Genomic DNA, 18,016 nt, shown 5'->3' on the forward strand with positions numbered 1-18,016 from the left:
AATTTTTTAGTCATAAATTGCCTTCAACATGAGTTCGTTAGGTTCTCAAGGACTACTTTGATATGCAAAGGCTTTAAAAGATGGATTATACACAAAACATTTTGTATGAAGATACCATGAAGTGCAAGTATTACACCCCTGATATCAATTAGGGTTTCCTTTGCACTATGACTCTTTATCTGTTCACATTACTACTACATGCAAATGACTTACAAACTGTATATTCATAAGATTCCTATCCACTATATGTTGTTTATGAATTTGTGAATAGCTGTGTTGTGAAAAATCGTTATAACATTGATTAGTTTTGCTGGGTTTCTCTCCAATGTGGATTTTTTTTCTTATGTATTCAAAAATGACTGTGGTATGCAAATCTTGGGAATAAGCAAATGAAACTTGTCCTAAGAATTGCCTTTTTGTTATCAGCATCAGTTTATTCACAAGATGAATCTAAGGTTAAATTCATAGGCCCTAGAGGAGCCGGAGACTTACAAATAGTGGACCAGCTTCAATTATACATCTTTTGTTCATAAAAACCATGACTGGCCGGGCGTGGTGGCACACGCCTTTAATTCTAGCACTTGGCAGGCAGAGGCAGGCGGATTTCTGAGTTCGAGGCCAGCCTGGTCTACAGAGCGAGTTCCAGGACAGCCAGGACTACACAGAGAAACCCTGTCTCAAAAAAAAAAACAAAAAAAAACAAACAAACAAACAAAAAAAAACCATGACTGCCCCTAACAATTTCTTTTTCTATGCATCTTTTATTCATCAAAACAATGTCTATTCCTAACCACAAAACAACAAATGGATATGATTGATTAGATTGTAGCACCCACATTCTGTATCAGCTGACATAGAAGACTACATGAGGAAAGCCCCTATCATTAATTCTGAGTGGTGGGAAAATGTAGCTGTAATTTGGCACAAATGTTTCTGGTTTTCAAACATAAAAACTCTCTATATAACACTCTGGTTCAGTATCAAGGTGAGTGGGGGGACTGTCACAGTTCAGCTTTCAAGTGTGTTCTCTAGCCCTGTTCCATCAGCAGCAGCTTCGTTACAATAAATTCTAGTCACTTGCATTACATGAGTTTGAGTTGTGTTGGATCTCAGAGGACCCTATTACACAAAGGCTTTACCACATTGCTTACACTCACAGACTTTCTCTACAATATGAATACGTTCATGATGAAGATTATAGAAATGTGCAAAGGTTTAAACATACTGAATACACTCATAGGGTTTCTCTTTCATGATTATGAAAACTTGTGACATTTGAAAAAGCTTTACCATACTAAATACTTAGTATGTGTTCTAATATGCACTTGGAGATTATTAGAATATGCAAAGGCTTTGCCACAATGCTTACATTCATAGGGTTTTTCTCCAGTGTGTACTCTTTTATGTTGTAAAAGATAAGTGTTTTGTGCAAAGCTTTTACCACATTGGTCACATTCAAAGGGTTTCTCTCCAGTATGTGTTCTTTTATGCATTCGAAAACTACTGTGATGTATGAAGGATTTACCACATTCGTTGCATTCATATGGTCTCTCTCCAGTATGTGTTCGTTTATGATACAGGAGTCCACTTGGACACAAAAAGGCTTTATCACATTGATTGCATTCATAGGGTTTCTCTCCTGTATGTCTTCTTTTATGTATTCGGAGACTAGTTGAAAATGCAAAGGCTTTACCACATTGTTTACATTCATAAGGTTTCTCTCCTGTATGAACTCTTTTATGGTATTGAAGAGAATTGGGACATGCAAAATCTTTACCACACTGGTCACACTTATAAGGTTTCTCACCAGTATGTATTCTTTTATGTCTTAGGAGATGACTCTTTCTTGCAAAGGATTTACCACATTCGTTACATTCAAAGGATTTTTCTCCAGTATGTGTTCTTTTATGTTGTTTCTCACCAGTATGTATTCTTTTATGTCTTAGGAGATGACTCTTTCTTGCAAAGGATTTACCACATTGGTTACATTCAAAGGGTTTTTCTCCAGTATGTGTTCTTTTATGTCTTCGGAGAATACTTAAACGTGCAAAGGCTTTACCACACTGTATACATTCATAAGGTTTCTCTCCTGTATGAATTCTTTTATGGTATTGAAGAGAACTGGGACTTGCAAAGTCTTTACCACATTGGTCACACTTATAAGGTTTCTCACCAGTATGTTTTCTTTTATGGCATTTAAAAGAACTGGGACTTGCAAAATCTTTACCACATTGGTCACACTTATAAGGTTTCTCACCAGTATGTATTCTTTTATGTCTTAGGAGATTACTCTTTCTTGCAAAGGATTTACCACATTGGTTACATTCAAAGGGTGTCTCTCCAGCATGTCTTCTTTTACATTGTTTAATACAACTGTGATATACAAAGGATTTACCACATTCATTCCATTCATATGGTCTCTCTCCAGCATGTGTTCTTTTATGATACAGGAGACCAATATGACATACAGAGGCTTTGTCACATTGATTGCATTCATAGGGTTTCTCTCCAGTGTGTACTTTTTTATGTTGTAGGAGATGAGTATTTCGAGCAAAAGTTTTACCACATTGGTTACATTGAAAGGGTTTCTCTCCAGTATGTGTTCTTTTCTGTCTTAGGAGATGACTCTTTCTCGCAAAGGATTTACCACATTGGTTACATTCATAGGGTGTCTCTGCAGTATAAATTCTTTCTTGTCTTTGGTTATGACTCTGAAATGCAAAGGCTTTATCACATTGGATAAACTCAGAGAGCAGCTGTTCAGTATGACTTCTTTCATGCCTGCAAAGACAATTGGCACATGTGAAAGCTTTCTCACACCATTACACTGATGAATCTTTTCATTTGTATGAATATGTTTTAGGATTTGGTCTAATTGTAAAGAACAACCTGATTTTAATGTACTATCACTTTGTTTACACTCATGGAGTTCCCCTTCATTATGGGTGGTTTTGTATCTTCGAGGATACTTGGACTAAGAAGAGCATTGATTACATAGCTTATATTTACAGCACCTTTCAACTATAAGAGGTGGTTCATATATCTGAATAGAACAGGAAGAACTTTACCACACTGAACACATAAATTTTGCTATTGTAAAAATAATACTATATTTGCAAACCAAGGCAAATATAAGAATTTCCACATTCCTAATATTACAGAGATAGTCCGCAGTATTAGTTTATAGATGTCCACAATACAGTTGGAAAGCCAATTATTTGTAAACTTGTAGCACATTTAGAAAGCCTACCCAAAGTGGGGAGGACTACATATCTTCTAATTGTGCTGGAAGCTAAGAGAGGTGTGTTGCTTCTTTCAATATATTCCTATTGTCCCATGGCTTATATCCATTGTAACATATGACATCCCTAATAAAAGAATAACAAGTAAAAGGCTTCCAATGAACTAACAGTTTGGTATTTTTCCACATACAATTTTGTTATAGGGATTAAGGTTTCTCCAGCACAGCACTCTTGACTATCATAAACCGCCCATCTTACTAAACTTAGCAATGTTTTTACTAGTATATGACTGACGTCAGCTTTAGTATGGACTATATACTTATTAGAAGGTTTTGTACATAAACTTACCACCTATTCAATGTGTATATTTTACAATGTCCAAGTGGTAGAGGTTAAACACACTGGCAGTTCTTCAGCATAGCTCTATTGGGCTATGATTTAAATGGTAAATCTGTTAACTCATTGTTTGTTTGTTTTTCTACTTAGAGGAATGGTTTGAAAACACAAAATAGATTCCTGACATACACAGTTTATCATAATTTAACAATCATTCATAACTTAAAGCAGTGTTTCCAAGGCATATTCTTATCAGTTTGCACATGAAAATTACCTTCCATATCTTCTAGAAATATGAAGATGCTCTTCCATATTATGGTCTTCCCAAACATAGCCTAAAATATAGAGGCCATATGTTAGACTATTGGGAATTAGGAAAGTTTAAGTTACTAACTTCAGTGAACTTTACAACCAAGCCTGATTAATTCACCTCATTCTTCCGCATTCTCAACGGAAATTACAAGAACAAGTAACAATAACAAAGAAACAGTTGTACTGACATTTTCAAAAGTGAAAAGAAATTCACTGTCTTACCTATAGCAGCGAGATTCCTGTAGGTCTCCAGCATCACATCTCTGTAGAGATTCTTCTGAGAAGGATCCAGCAAAGCCCACTCTTCCCACGTGAAGTTCACATGCACATCATCATAGGTCACTCTACCCTAAAATATCCCAGGCATGTGTGCATGAGAAAACATATTACTGAGAACACTGTAAATACATACTTCATTGAGAATATAGTCATATCATTCTGGTAATTCCTGCACTTAATTCCTGACACAAACACCTTAATGCAATCAAGGCATTTAAGAAGGAAACTGAATATTGAATGAACTTCACCTCTGTCATTTCTACACCCCTTGAAGAGGATAAAACCCTGCAAGAAAGTGGTAATTAATAGACATAAACCCACAAGTAAACAGTTCAACACTACCGAGCACACATTAGATAAAATGCATTCGTAATTACTAAGAAAATGATGAGCATGCTGGGTGTATTACTTGTGCCTTGAATCCCAACTCTCAGGAGGCAGACCCAGGTGTATCTCCTTGAATGGTAGGGTAAGCCTGGTCTATGCCATGAGTTCCACGACATCAGGAGGTCCATATTAAGACACTAACTCCCCTGTACAAATCAAACAAAGAAATAAAAAAGATGGAAAGAACTCAGAGGTCTTCACTGAAGTTCCTACAAAGAATTATATATTCACTGCAGGTCTGTATTCATCTTCCAAAAGCCTCAAGTGACCGACCCTGTTTCAACAGTAAAATTAATAAGTGCTTATTAATAAGGTATGCATGTTTAAACATTTACAAATGGACAGATGAAAATATTAGCAAGAAAAAAAAGAAAATATTCGTTATATAAGTCTGTTTGTTTGTTTGTTTGTTTGTTTGTTTGTTTGTTGAGACAGGGTTTCTCTGTATAGTCCTGGCTGTCCTGGAACTCACTTTGTAGACCAGGCTGGCCTTGAACTCAGAAATCCGCCTGCCTCTGCCTCCCGAGTGCTGGGATTAAAGGTGTGCAACCCCATGCCCGGATTCGCTATGTAAGTCTTGATCATGAATTAGGAACATAGGGAGGGAGAGGAGGCTCACCACAGGTGTTTCCTATGTTGCATATAATTGGAGCAAATTACCAGTATTTACATGGAGGCGCATAACTGTCCATTGGACCAATTCAGGAGTTGTTAGGCCATCTTCTGCCTACTGTGAGCATCAGGTACACAAGATAAATGTATTCATGCATACAGGGAAAATACTCATATTCACTCAAAAATTCAAAACAAATCCCACAGGTAGTAATAATGCCACACACTCACAATCCAATGGAACATCCATGTAGTAGTAATCACGGGACATCCTGAGAAATATAATATACTGTCTGTCAAGTTTCAAAATCTGAGTGTGCCTAAAGTTCAGCACATCAGCTCATGCATGCATATACAAAATTTACATTCCAAGCTAACCAGCTAACATAAAAACAAAACAAGCCAGGCATTATGGCCAACCTCTAATCCCACCCAGCACTCTGGAAAGAGAGGCAGGTGGATCACTAAATTCAAGTGCTGCCTGGTCTGCAAACCTACTTTCACGACAGCCAGGGCCACACGGATACATTGCATTCAAAATCAAAAATAAAAACAACAAAACCAAAAATATAAAAATATCAGTGAAATATCTTAGCACTGAATTACAGTTGCTTCTATTGTGTCTTATATGACTTAGTGATAGAGTCCATAATGATAAGGCTATGACAGCAGAAGAAAGAAACTGATAAGTTTCAACCACAGCATAGTAGACATATTTCAACATATTGAGTACATGGTAACTATGGTCACTATATATTCATGGTCATTCTATCATGAAAATATATTTGTCTAAATTCAATGGCTATAACAGCCCCTGCCCTATTCAAACTTCCAAAGACTCCTTTGACACTCAAAGCAATCTTGTGACTGCCACACCTTGTAAAATCAGGAAACAAATTATATCTTTCAAATATACAATGGCATAAACAACCCTTTCCATTCCAATATGGAAGAATGTGTACATTGGACCATGACAAGAAACCCAACAGGGCAAACTCTAAATCCTGTAGCTCTGTCCCAGCCATATGACGCTTCAGTTTTAAAGTGCTTAGGGGGCTCTATCCCTGATATTTCTCATACATCTTTCAGTTTTGGGACTTCCACTCCCTATATGCATCTCTCCATGGCAGATTCTCATATCATAGGTATCTCAACATCTTGTGGTCTCAAAATACAGCTAGGCATCTTCTGCACAGCTTCATAACATGAACACTCACAGTATCCTCACTGGGGCTGCAACTCTGACAAATATAGAAGGCTGGAATAGTGCTGAACTGAAACTAGAAAGGAAGAATCCATGACCATAATTTCACAACTTTCTTGATTTCAGAACGAGCACAATATGGGTGAGCCTGAGAAATTTGGCTCCTCAATTGGGATGGAGCATGCCACGCATGTACCTTAGTTGTAGCAGGTTTTATATGTAGTTCCATCCTGGGAGTGCCAACTCCTTCCATTAATTGAAGGCATAGCAGAAGAAATTATTACTCTTAGGGCACCTTCTTAGGCTGCAAATCCAGAGCAATGGGCTTCACATTAATGGTGATAATCTCTTAGTTGCTAAAGCACCACAACACAAGATCAGGGAAAGCTTTCTGTCCCAGTTTCCATGGTCCCAATAAATACCACAGATAATCCCCAAATGCCCTTCTTTTTCTGCTCCATCTATGTGTCCCAGCCCCTACTCACAAAGAAACACCTTCTCAACCATATGCTATGCTTGGCAGAAGACCACTTAGGCTGTCCATAGATCTGCCACAGTTACCCTAGATGCAATTTTCAGTTTTCTATAGCATTGGATTAGAACACAAAATGCAGCATCCCCAGATGGGTGTGTTGGCACACGCCTTTAATCCTAGCACTAGGGAGGGAGAGGCAGGTTGATTTTTGAGTTCGAGGTCAGCCTGGTCTACAGAGTGAGTTTCAGGACAGCCAGGGCTACACAGAGAAACCCTGTCTCGAAAAAAACCAAAAATAAATAAATAAATAAATGAATGAATAAATGAATAAATAAATAAATAAATAAATAAATAAAAGCAGCATCCCCTATCTTCTGTCACGTGTCTGTCAAGATTACTAAGAGCATCTTTTCCTTGAGTCTCTTCCCGATCCTCCCAAACCAGCAATCATTCCCTCTTGAACACACCCAGAAACCACTCAAGCAAATCAGCAAATATTCCCTCTTGAACACACCCACAAAACAGATAAGTAACTGAGGCCACACTCAGCCAACATACTCTCTGAAAAGTCAAAGAGCCAACAGAAACCCAGGCTCAAAACTCCCACCATTGTAAAAATGGCTATCTTGCCAAAAGCAATCTACAGATTCAATGCAATCCCCATCAAAATTCCAACACAATTCTTCAACAAATTAGAAAGAGCAATCTGCAAATTCATCTGGAATAACAAAAAACCTAGGATAGCAAAAACTCTTCTCAAGGATAAAAGAACCTCTGGTGAAATCACCATGCCTGACCTAAAGCTTTACTACAGAGCAATTGTGATAAAAAACTGCATGGTACTGGTATAGTGACAGACAAGCAGACCAATGGAATAGAATTGAAGACCCAGAAATGAACCCACACACCTATGGTCACTTGATCTTTGACAAGGGAGCTAAAACCATCCAGTGAAAAAAAGACAGCATTTTCAACAAATGGTGCTGGCACAACTGGTGGTTATCATGTAGAAGAATGCTCCACTATGTTCATAGCAGCCTTATTTATAATAGCCAGAAGCTGGAAAGAACCCAGATGCCCCTCAACAGAGGAATGGATACAAAAAATGTGGTACATTTACACAATGGAGTACTACTCAGCTATTAAAAAGAATGAATTTATGAAATTCCTAGGCAAATGGTTGGACCTGGAGGGCATCATCCTGAGTGAGGTAAACCAATCACAAAAGAACTCAAGTGATATGTTCTCACTGATAAGTGGATATTAGCCCAGAAACTTAGAATACCCAAGATATATGATACAATTTGCGAAACACATGAAACTCAAGAAGAATGAAGACCAAAGTATGGACACTTTGCCCCTTCTTAGAATTGGGAACAAAATACCCATGGAAGGAGTTACAGAGACAAAGTTTGGAGCTGAGACAAAAGGATGGACCATCTAGAGACTGCCACATCCAGGGTTCCATCCCATAATCAGCCTCCAAACGCTGACACCATTACATACACTAGCAAGACTTTGCTGAAAGAACCCTGATATAGCTGTCTCTTGTGAGGCTCTGCTGGGGCCTAGCAAACACAAAAGTGGAAGCTCATAGTCAGCTATTGGATGGATCACAGGGCCCCCAATGGAGGAGCTAGAGAAAGTACCCCAGGAGCTAAAGGGAACTGCAACCCTATAGGTGGAACAACAATATGAACTAACCAGTACCCCGGAGCTCTTGACTCTAGCTGCATATGTATCAAAAGATGGCCTAGTCGGCCATCACTGGAAAGAGAGGCCCATTGGATATGCAAACTTTATATGCCCCAGTACAGGGGAAAGCCAGGGCCAAAAAGTGGGAGTGGGTGGGTAGGGGAGTGGGGGGGAGGGTATGGAGAATTTTGGGATAGCATTGGAAATGTACATGAGGAAAATACCTAATAAAAAATATTAAAAAAGAAAAAAAAAAGAGTACTAAGAGCATCTTTTCCTTGAGTCTCTTCCCAAACCTCCCAAACCAGCAATCATTCCCTCTTGAACACACCCAGAAACCACTCAAGCAAATCAGCAAATATTCCCTCTTGAACACACCCACAAAACAGATAAGTAACTGAGGCCACACTCAGCCAACATACTCTCTGAAAAGTCAAAGAGCCAACAGAAACCCAGGCTCAAAACTCCCACCAAAAGAAGACAACCCAGAAATCAGAAGGTAGGCCTATAAAGACCACAAACCTAGATGCTTAGACACCAACTTAGGAACACAATGCATGACAGCCAGGAAAATATGTCACCAATAGAACAAAGCTATCCTCCAACTGCATGTCCTGAATATTCCAACCTAACTTAAAGCACAAAAAAAAGACCTTCAAAAGCAACTGTATGAAGGTGATAGAGGTCCTTAAAAGGGAAATGGATAAATGCAGGAAAACACAATCAAACAATTGGACAAGTCCAAGAAATTCTATAAGTATAGCAAGAAAACCAAACAGTTGAAGAAAATCTAACAGTTCACGATGTATAAATGGAAATGGAAATATAAAGAAAGCACAAAATAGAGGTTGGCCCTCCCCCCACACCATGTCCTCACAGATTTACATTATTCTCCTGGCACTCTGGGCTTCTTTCCTATCTTCCCCTATAACTGATCCTGACCTCATTTTCCCCTCTCCTCCGTATATCCAGACCCCACTTTCCCCTTTTCCTTTCCTCTCCTACCCTGATCCTTCCCTCTGACTTCCATGATTAATTTGTTCCCCTTTCTACGTGGGATTGAAGCATCCTCATTTGGGCCTTCCTTCTTGTTAATCTTTATACTGTCTGTAAGTTGTAGCATGGATATTCTGTAATTTTGGGCTAATATCCACTTCTCAGCGGGTACATAACCCACATATCCTTTGGATCTGGCTTTACTCCCTCGGGATGATATTTTCTAGTTCCATCCATTAGCCGGCAAGTTCATGATGTCCTTGTTTTTAGTGTTTAAAGTCCCAGAGATGTGGGATGTGAGAGGCTTCCAGGATAAAAATGCCAAACAGTGGGGATAGGGAGCCTGCAAAGACCAACTCCAGATATAGAAAAGGCCGCCAGTGTTAAGATGGGGTCACCCACTTATCTTCAAAAGGTTTGACCCAGAAATGCAGGGATGAACAGGAACAGAGACTGAAGGAAAGGTTATTTATTGACCTAACGAAATTGGGATTCCTCCCATGGGCAGGCACCAAACCCTGACTCTCTTATTGCTGCTATGTGATGCTTACAGACAGGAGCCTATCTATCATGGCTGTCCTCAGAGAAGTTCTAGCAGCAGTGTGCCTGAGGCAGATGCAGATACTTACAGCAAACCACTGGATTGAGGTCAGGGACCATGATGGAAGAGTTAGGGCAAGGACTGGAGAAGTTGAAAGGGATGATAAGAACAACAGTATCAACTAACCTGGAACCCTCAGAGTTCCCAGAGACTAAGGCACCAACCAAAGAGCATAGGTGGGCTGCTCCATGACCCCAGACACGTATGTAGCAGAGGACTGCCTGGTCTGGCCTCAATGGGACTGGATGTGTCCAATCCAGTAGAGACTTGATGCCCCAGTGAAGGGAGATATGCTCTGAGAATGAGGTAAGGGGTGGCTACAGAGGCTATATGTGAGTGGAGGAGCATCTTCTCAGAGGAAAAGGCTAGACTGGATGGGGTGAAGGACTCTGGGAGGAGAGACCACTAAGTAGGGCATCATTTGAAATGTAAATAAATGAAATAAATAAATAAAAAAGGAAAAATTATATTTTCTAGAGAAAAACATGACACGTATCAACAATCTATTCAAGCATTATGATATGATGCTCCTCTTTATTCTGTTTGCACTTCTAAATACAATACTTTTCAGTTACATGAAATTACATCCAGGAGTAAAACTTTAATCTATGGTAAGGTGGTGGTGGGGGTAGATGTTTATGTAGAGGAACACAGAGAAAAAGGAGTGGGATGGGATGAAAACTCTAGGAAGTGGGGACTGGGAAAGGGGGAAACATTTGGAATGTAAATGAAAGAATTTTATAAGTAAAAGAAGAAGAATTATATAAAAGATAGCAAAAACTAAGGGAATTCTGTAAATCAGATTTTTGGGACCGCAAAGAGGAACTAAATAGTCAAGGTTAACCCACAGAATAGAGATGGATGAGAGAATCTCAGACAATAGAAGGAATGGTTACACAGGACAATAACAATTTTAAATCTAAAAGTTGCAAAAATTTATAACAGGAAAGTTGATTCCAAGGCTGTACGTCATGTGGGAAAACTCAGATTGCGCTATAGTATTTTGAAGAAATAGTATACACATTGGCACAGTGTAAATTCTATACTTATAACAAAGATAGCATAATCAAGAACGTGTACAACAATTGTGAAAGAAAGTGGGGAAGCAGAGAAAAAGCCAAAAACATAAGCCTAAAATGCTATTCAAGTTTTCATCAAAATACCTAATGAAAGTACTCCAGGAAAAATTGAACTTGACCAATATTACCTGTGATTGTATGTATAAAGAAATTAAATAAACCGAGAATTCATGACTCCAATAACAACTACTCCAAGTTACCCCTAAAGTGTTATATATCTGTTCCTCCAGCAACTGCTGATGTGTCATTCAAACTCCCCATGTTCCAGAGTTCTCTCTGTAAATGAAGATGATCACAAAGATGGGCTAATGGCTCTGCAACCCCTCATGACCCCTTGGGATTTCAGGTAAAACTAGCCCCACTGAAGCCTCACAGAGAACAATGTTGAAAAATAATTTAATGTGTGCTGCCTGCCACATGGATTATATCACAAGATGTGCAATCTGTCTTGTCCACCTACCCAACACCATGCACACCTGAGAAGTTATGCATCATAGAGACGCCTTTTGTCCTCTGGAACTGAATTTCCATGAATACCATTGTAAATGGAGGCAGTGGAAAGGTAAGAGGATTCTAATCAAACACTACTGAAGGATGACCCCTATCACTTTCTTTCTACTAATTCCAAAATTATTTGTCCCAAATAACTGAATGTGGACGTTTCTGAAATTCTAGAAACCAGACCTTCATTCTTCCAATGTCTTCCTACTACGTATCAAAAGCAATTCTTGCATGTACACACTGAAAAATGACAGTATGAACACCACAGACTTCCACTACCAGTGCTCTACAGCGCCCCCCCCCCCCAATTGGAATTCAGGCTCGGGGAGGTCAGAGGCCAAGGGCCTCTGAGCATTTCACCACATGAACCAATCAATCCATAATCTGTCCCACAGTCCATTTCAGTGTCAGCATGGCATGGCTTGTGGTCTTCCTCCCAGCTTGCTACAGATGCATCGGAGGGGAATCCTGGAAAGAACCTGCAAGCTACCTTCCAATGCTGTGCCTGATTGTTAGGCCTACCCAGGGTCCCTCCTTAGTTTACAAAACTCAGATAGACTCAGGCCAGCTGCAGCCCCTCTACTGGGGGATCAGAGAGCAAATGCCTCAGCCAGCTGAAACCTTTCCAGATCTGCCTTTCCACTCTATGTGCACACAAAGCCCTGGTCTGGAGAAATTGTATTTAACAGAATGTTCCAGTCTCCCAGAGCACTTGTTTTCCTTTTTCCAGGCACAGGGTCCTTTGTTTGCATATTCCTTTACACATGCCATGTTCAGTAGAGCCATGTCTGCTTCATAGTTGGGAAGTCCTGCAGCCAAACTGCAGTCACATTAGAACAGTAGCAATAGTTAAAAGAAAAAGTGCCTATGAATTTCTTAACAAGGAGTGCTTAATGGGAGGTGAATGAAAAAAAAAAAAAGAAAGATTAAAGGATACAACCGCTGGTATGTATGGTAGAATAGAAAGTTTATTATACATAAAAGAGAGAACATAATCAAAGCCAGGAATATCTAGGAGAACAGAGTACAAAGTGAACATGACTCTAAACCATGTGGAGAAGGAGAGAAGCAAGATCCAGACAAAGAGATCAAGATGACAGATTAATAATAATGACAGTTTAATAATAAAACAAACAGGTAATCAAAAAGGTTGGATTGCATAAGGAATGGCAGCTGGGTGAAGGGCAGCCCTACCGCTGGGCTAGAGGGTGAGGTATGCCAGCCATATGACATAATAGGTAGGGACTGAGGTCTGCTGACAGCCTGTTCTGCTGTGACTTGTTAAATAAGCTCCTCAACCAATTGTCCAAGGGTTTCAGACTTATTTGCAGGGAGAAAGAAGAATGATATGATTGAATTATACTTGCAAAGATTATTTTTACAAGTTGAAACACACTTTACGGTCCAATATTCTTCAGGGACTAAGCATAAGTACTAGAGCACTCCAAGTCTTTTCTCTCACATGCTCTATTTTCAGACAGGAAAATTAACATTCCCGTTAGGCACACCACATCAGATTGTCTAGATCTTGTGTTCTTTGAACTAGTGTAAATATGGAAATTTGGTTTCTAGAAATAAGTTCAGTTCCTCGCCCACTTTTCTGAGTGCCCTGCTCTAGGAACCCACCAAGATCACCGGTTTGTACTTTTACTGATTGTCTAAAATTGATTACCTGACTACTCATTGCTATTGTCAACTACTGTCAAAGTAGAAAGGCCCTCACCTTCCTTCTTCCCCCTCCTTTTCTCTGCTGTGATTACACCAGCTTCAAAATTGATCAGAGAACTCAATGCTTACACAGGCCCCTCTCTTTTTGTAATCCCCTCACCCCAATCCAGCGATGTTGGAGGACACCAATTCACTGGTCTATATCTCTTCTCATTGACCTGAGTCCAGTCAACACCATGCCTGAGTATTGGTTGTGACCCTATAATGCCATCTTGAGCACCTTGTTAGGTGCCTGTTCTTTGCTATCAAGATGGGCCTTGTTGTTGATTGTAAAGGAAAGCTGTCTCTATTTTTATAGTTTGGAGACAAATGTCTGGACAATCCTGGTAAACAAACACACCCATACTGTTCTCTAGCAGGCCGGGTTAGCATGCTATGTACCTGGGGGGGGGGGGTGTTTTACAGGCAGTCCTCTCTCTGCTACTTTCTACTTGGTGCCACTTCCTACTTCCCAATTAAGTCTTTAGCATCATCAATTCTACTCTTCTACATCACAGCTTAATATTGAAGTGCTACTCAACATATGATAGGGCTTTTACAGCCTCCACAATATTAACTCCAAATGGATCTTACACCTCCATATTAAATGCTACAGGCAGAACTTAGAGAAAATAGAGAAACTGCGGTTCTCAGGGTTGGCATCCTGCTAAGTATTTTTTGGGCACACAAGCCCCTGCCCCAAATGCTTTGTAAAAATACAGCTCCCATAATAAGCTTCTTCAGAGGCCACCGCCAGGTACAAGGAGAGACTAGAACCACAAAGGACCTCACACATGGCCATATCTGTCTGGCTGCTGCTTACAGTCCAGCTGCTGGGAAAACCCACCACATGTGCACCCTTTACTAAACCGCTTGCTCCTCCCTTTGTGGGAGATGATCCTGCACTTACCATGTCCGGAAATTTTAAGCTTTTCAGAGCTCCCTCACAGCACCCAGCAGAGGCACTCAGGACACACCGCAGAGAAACCTTCTTTCAGGCTCAGATTCAGACAGGAACTTACAGGCTTGGTAACAGGAAGAGCGTCCTCTTCTCCTGAGTGGCAGGCCCGGCTGGAGGTTCTGATTGGCTAGTGCGTCTTGAGTGACATGAGCACCACCCTTAGGGGTCTAGTGTACTGAAGAGAAACTACCTAGTGTACCTAGTGGTTCCATCTTGGGAGCAGTCCTTTTCCAGATCAGCTGATTTGCATTTCAGTAGCACAGTGCCTGTCCTCCAATAGCCTGCGGGTCTCTCCTCCCACAGTGCACCTCAGAGGATCTACAACTCCAGATACCTGCTGCTCAACTGCCCATTTCTCCCCACTATGGGCAGCAACCCTGTGTTCACAACTTTGCAAAATTGGACTTTTTCTGAGCTCCCAGTACTCAGTAATCACTTCCCCTTCTTTCTCCTGCAATCAAGCTGGATAGCTTGCATAGCCGATTTATCCCTTCCAGTGGTGCTGAGTCCAATTCCCAGCAAGGATATGGTGGCTCACAGCCATCTGCAGTGGTGTCTGATGCCCTCTTCTGGTGAGTCTGAAGAGAGCAATGGTATACTCATATACATAAAATAAATAAATCATTTTTTTTAAAGAAATTTAAAAAATCAACCAACAGTGGAGTTATCAATCTGTCCCTCAAGTGGATGGGTATCCAGAATATTAACAACTAAAGAAGATTTTTGGAAAGAAAATTTTGTTTTGTGGTTTCAGGCTGAATTCAGGCAACCTGCACATATATTTCACCTGATGGTAATGAGACAACTCTCAGAGCAAAGCAGGAAACACATGACAAACACTGTGGAGCCCTCTTGTAAACCAGCACATACATCTTCCTCAATGGGTCTGTAAAGCAAACAAAACAACAACAACAAACCCGCGGCTCTGTTAGTGAAGGATTTTCAGATGAACAGAACTGATAGAACGAAACTTTCTATTATGTAGAAAATGGATTTATTAGAATGATTCATTATGTTCCACTAGTCCAACAATGGCTAACTACTATGGACAGTTGAAGAATCCAATAGTGACTAGATGTCTCCGCTGGTCTTCAGTATATACCTGAATTTCAAAGAGATAGGTTCTGATGCCAGAAAAATTCCTAGCAAGCAGACTAAGAAAGATCTACCATCTTCAGTCTCCTTTATATATATATGTAGGCTACCATCACAAGCTGTGGCCTTGATTAAAGGTGGATCTTATTACATCAAAAGACCCAGATTAAGAATAATTGTTCCCAAGTCTAAAAATATAATTTAGGAAAACATCCCATAGTACCCAACTCTTTGGGTTTTAGTTAATCCCAAATGTGGTCAGTTTGACTACCAAGAATATCTTGCAAAAAGCCTAAGGAAGAACAGCTGAGAAAGCTTTTTTCCTGTGGAAGGTAAGGAGAGCATGGGAGCCATTTCCAAAGCAATGATTTTCTTCAACCAAGGAAGCATTGTGATTTTACTTACAGAATCTGGATACATTCACATAAGGGTTTGCCTAATCCTAAACTTGCTAAGTTAAATCCTCTTATGAACTTGGTCTCAAGGTAAAAGCAGAGATATTGAATGGCATTCTTAGCTCAAAGTCATGCAGAATTATATGTAAATTATAAAAATGATGGACAGAAATGCTTGTGGGGTATTCATCTTGTACAAGGTCTTGGCTGAAAATCAAGTAAATGACACAGTAAAAGTAGATTGCTCAGGGGCCAGCTACCTGTTAATCATGATCTGTGATGTAACAAATAAATGTATCAATGCCACAATTTTCACATATACATAGGACAAAGCAAACAAATTCAGAAAACCTCAAGGATACTTCTCAGTATATATATCAGTGTATCTGTTGAGAATCTCTCTCTCTCTCTCCTCTGTGTGTCTGTCTGTGTGTCTGTCTGTCTCTGTCTCTCTCTCTGTGTGTGTGTGTGCGTGTGTGTGTGTGTGTGTGTGTGTGTCCACCATGGACCACCCCAGTCGGATATTGCATCCGTGGAATGAGGGTCCTTGTAGTTAGGTGGGTAAGCATTTGGCGGTGACAAACAGAAACACGGAGGCAGTTTGGATCTGAGTGTATCTTGCAGCTGCCAAGCAGGGAATTTTATACATTAAAAAGCAAACAAACAAACAAACATTACATCTTTTAGAAACTGTAAATAGTGAAACAATCACAAATACCAACAAACCCGGGCGTGGTGGCGCACACCTTTAATCCCAGCACTTGGGAGGCAGAGGCAGGTGGATTTCTGAGTTTGAGGCCAGCCTGATCTACAGAGTTCCAGGATAGCCAGGGCTAGCTATACAGAGAAACCCTCTCTCGAGAAAAAATAAAAAATACCAACAAAAAATCATTTGGCACAGTAAAGCACAATAATCATCCAAGCATTACAACTCTGAAACTATGTATTCAGTGAGTCACAAACAGAACAGGTAAAATGAATATTAATATAAATCATAAAAATATAACAATTCTAAAAGGATGTATTCAGTGGGGCAGTCATTCAAGGCTAGTAGCATATTTCCAAGAGCAGGTTAATAAATCTTTATGGTCAATACTTTTAAGCACTGAGCTAATTCTCCAGCCCCATGGTCAATTATTATTTAACATCTAATGCCTGATTTTTTATAAATCTTCAACGCATAAATTTAAACTATTTAAATTCCTTCTAATTAAGGCTTTCTTTACCATATAGTAAAACCCACCTCCAATGACACACGTGTAGCCATATGAAATTTTATTGTTGGGAAAGTTTTTATCTATCTTAATAGTTTTGTAAATGATTTCAAAATTAAAGTGTTGGTTTTCTTGGGGATAAGGTCATGTTAGAGACCCCATTTCTAGGGATGCTTTCTTACTCATTATTCTCCCTTAAGATCTTGGCCTAGGCTACCAGGAACATATAAATAAGAAAAGGAATAAGAGAAAACAAAACAGATAGATTGCCATGAGAACTACAGCTCAATATTTTTTCTCCATTGAAGAGTTTTACAACCAGTTCCAGGAGGCCTCTGCCTTTTGAGGTCAATTGCCTCAGTCTGTGGAACTTGCCACACAGATCCTATTGGAGGTGGTGTGGCATATAAAAATATATATATATATATATACATATATATATATATATATATATATATATATATATACACATATATATATATATGTATATATATCCATCTGTTGAGGCAGATGTCACTTACCTTTTACTATAGAGGTAGATATACATACACACACACACATAGAGACAGACAGAGAAACAGACATATAAAGGCACAAAACTTTCTATACTGTACAAAGTTTACATTACAGTTATTCAAATGTTGATTTCTCTTCCCCCATCTTTTGTCAATCCAGAGGAGACATTGTAATGCTTCTACCAAGAATCTGGTTTCAAGTTTTTGTAAACAGTTCTTTCCCTTTATTCTCTGTCTTGTCTTTTTTTTTTTTTTTTTTTTTTTTTTTTTGGTTTTTCGAGACAGGGTTTCTCTGTGTAGCCCTGGCTGTCCTGGAACTCACTCTGTAGACCATGCTGGCCTCGAACTCAGAAATCCGCCTGCCTCTGCCTCCCAAGTGCTGAGATTAAAGGCGTGCACCACCACGCCCA

General features: G+C 39.6%; 1 protein-coding gene across 1 annotated transcript; it reads right to left on the reverse strand.

Moving 5' to 3' along the window:
• Nucleotides 1-347: 347 nt before the first annotated feature.
• Nucleotides 348-14,420, reverse strand: Zfp345 (zinc finger protein 345). Its single transcript, NM_001034900.3, has 4 exons — nt 14,337-14,420; nt 4,113-4,239; nt 3,853-3,913; nt 348-2,781 (listed from the first exon to the last, which is right to left on the reverse strand). The coding sequence occupies exons 1-4, from the start codon at nt 14,337-14,339 to the stop codon at nt 1,287-1,289; spliced, it is 1,686 nt and encodes a 561-aa protein (NP_001030072.2). The 5' UTR covers nt 14,340-14,420; the 3' UTR covers nt 348-1,286.
• Between the last annotated feature and the right edge of the window lie 3,596 nt (nt 14,421-18,016).

Source organism: Mus musculus, chromosome 2, assembly GCF_000001635.26.
Source record: "Mus musculus strain C57BL/6J chromosome 2, GRCm38.p6 C57BL/6J".
Taxonomy (NCBI): domain Eukaryota; kingdom Metazoa; phylum Chordata; class Mammalia; order Rodentia; family Muridae; genus Mus; species Mus musculus.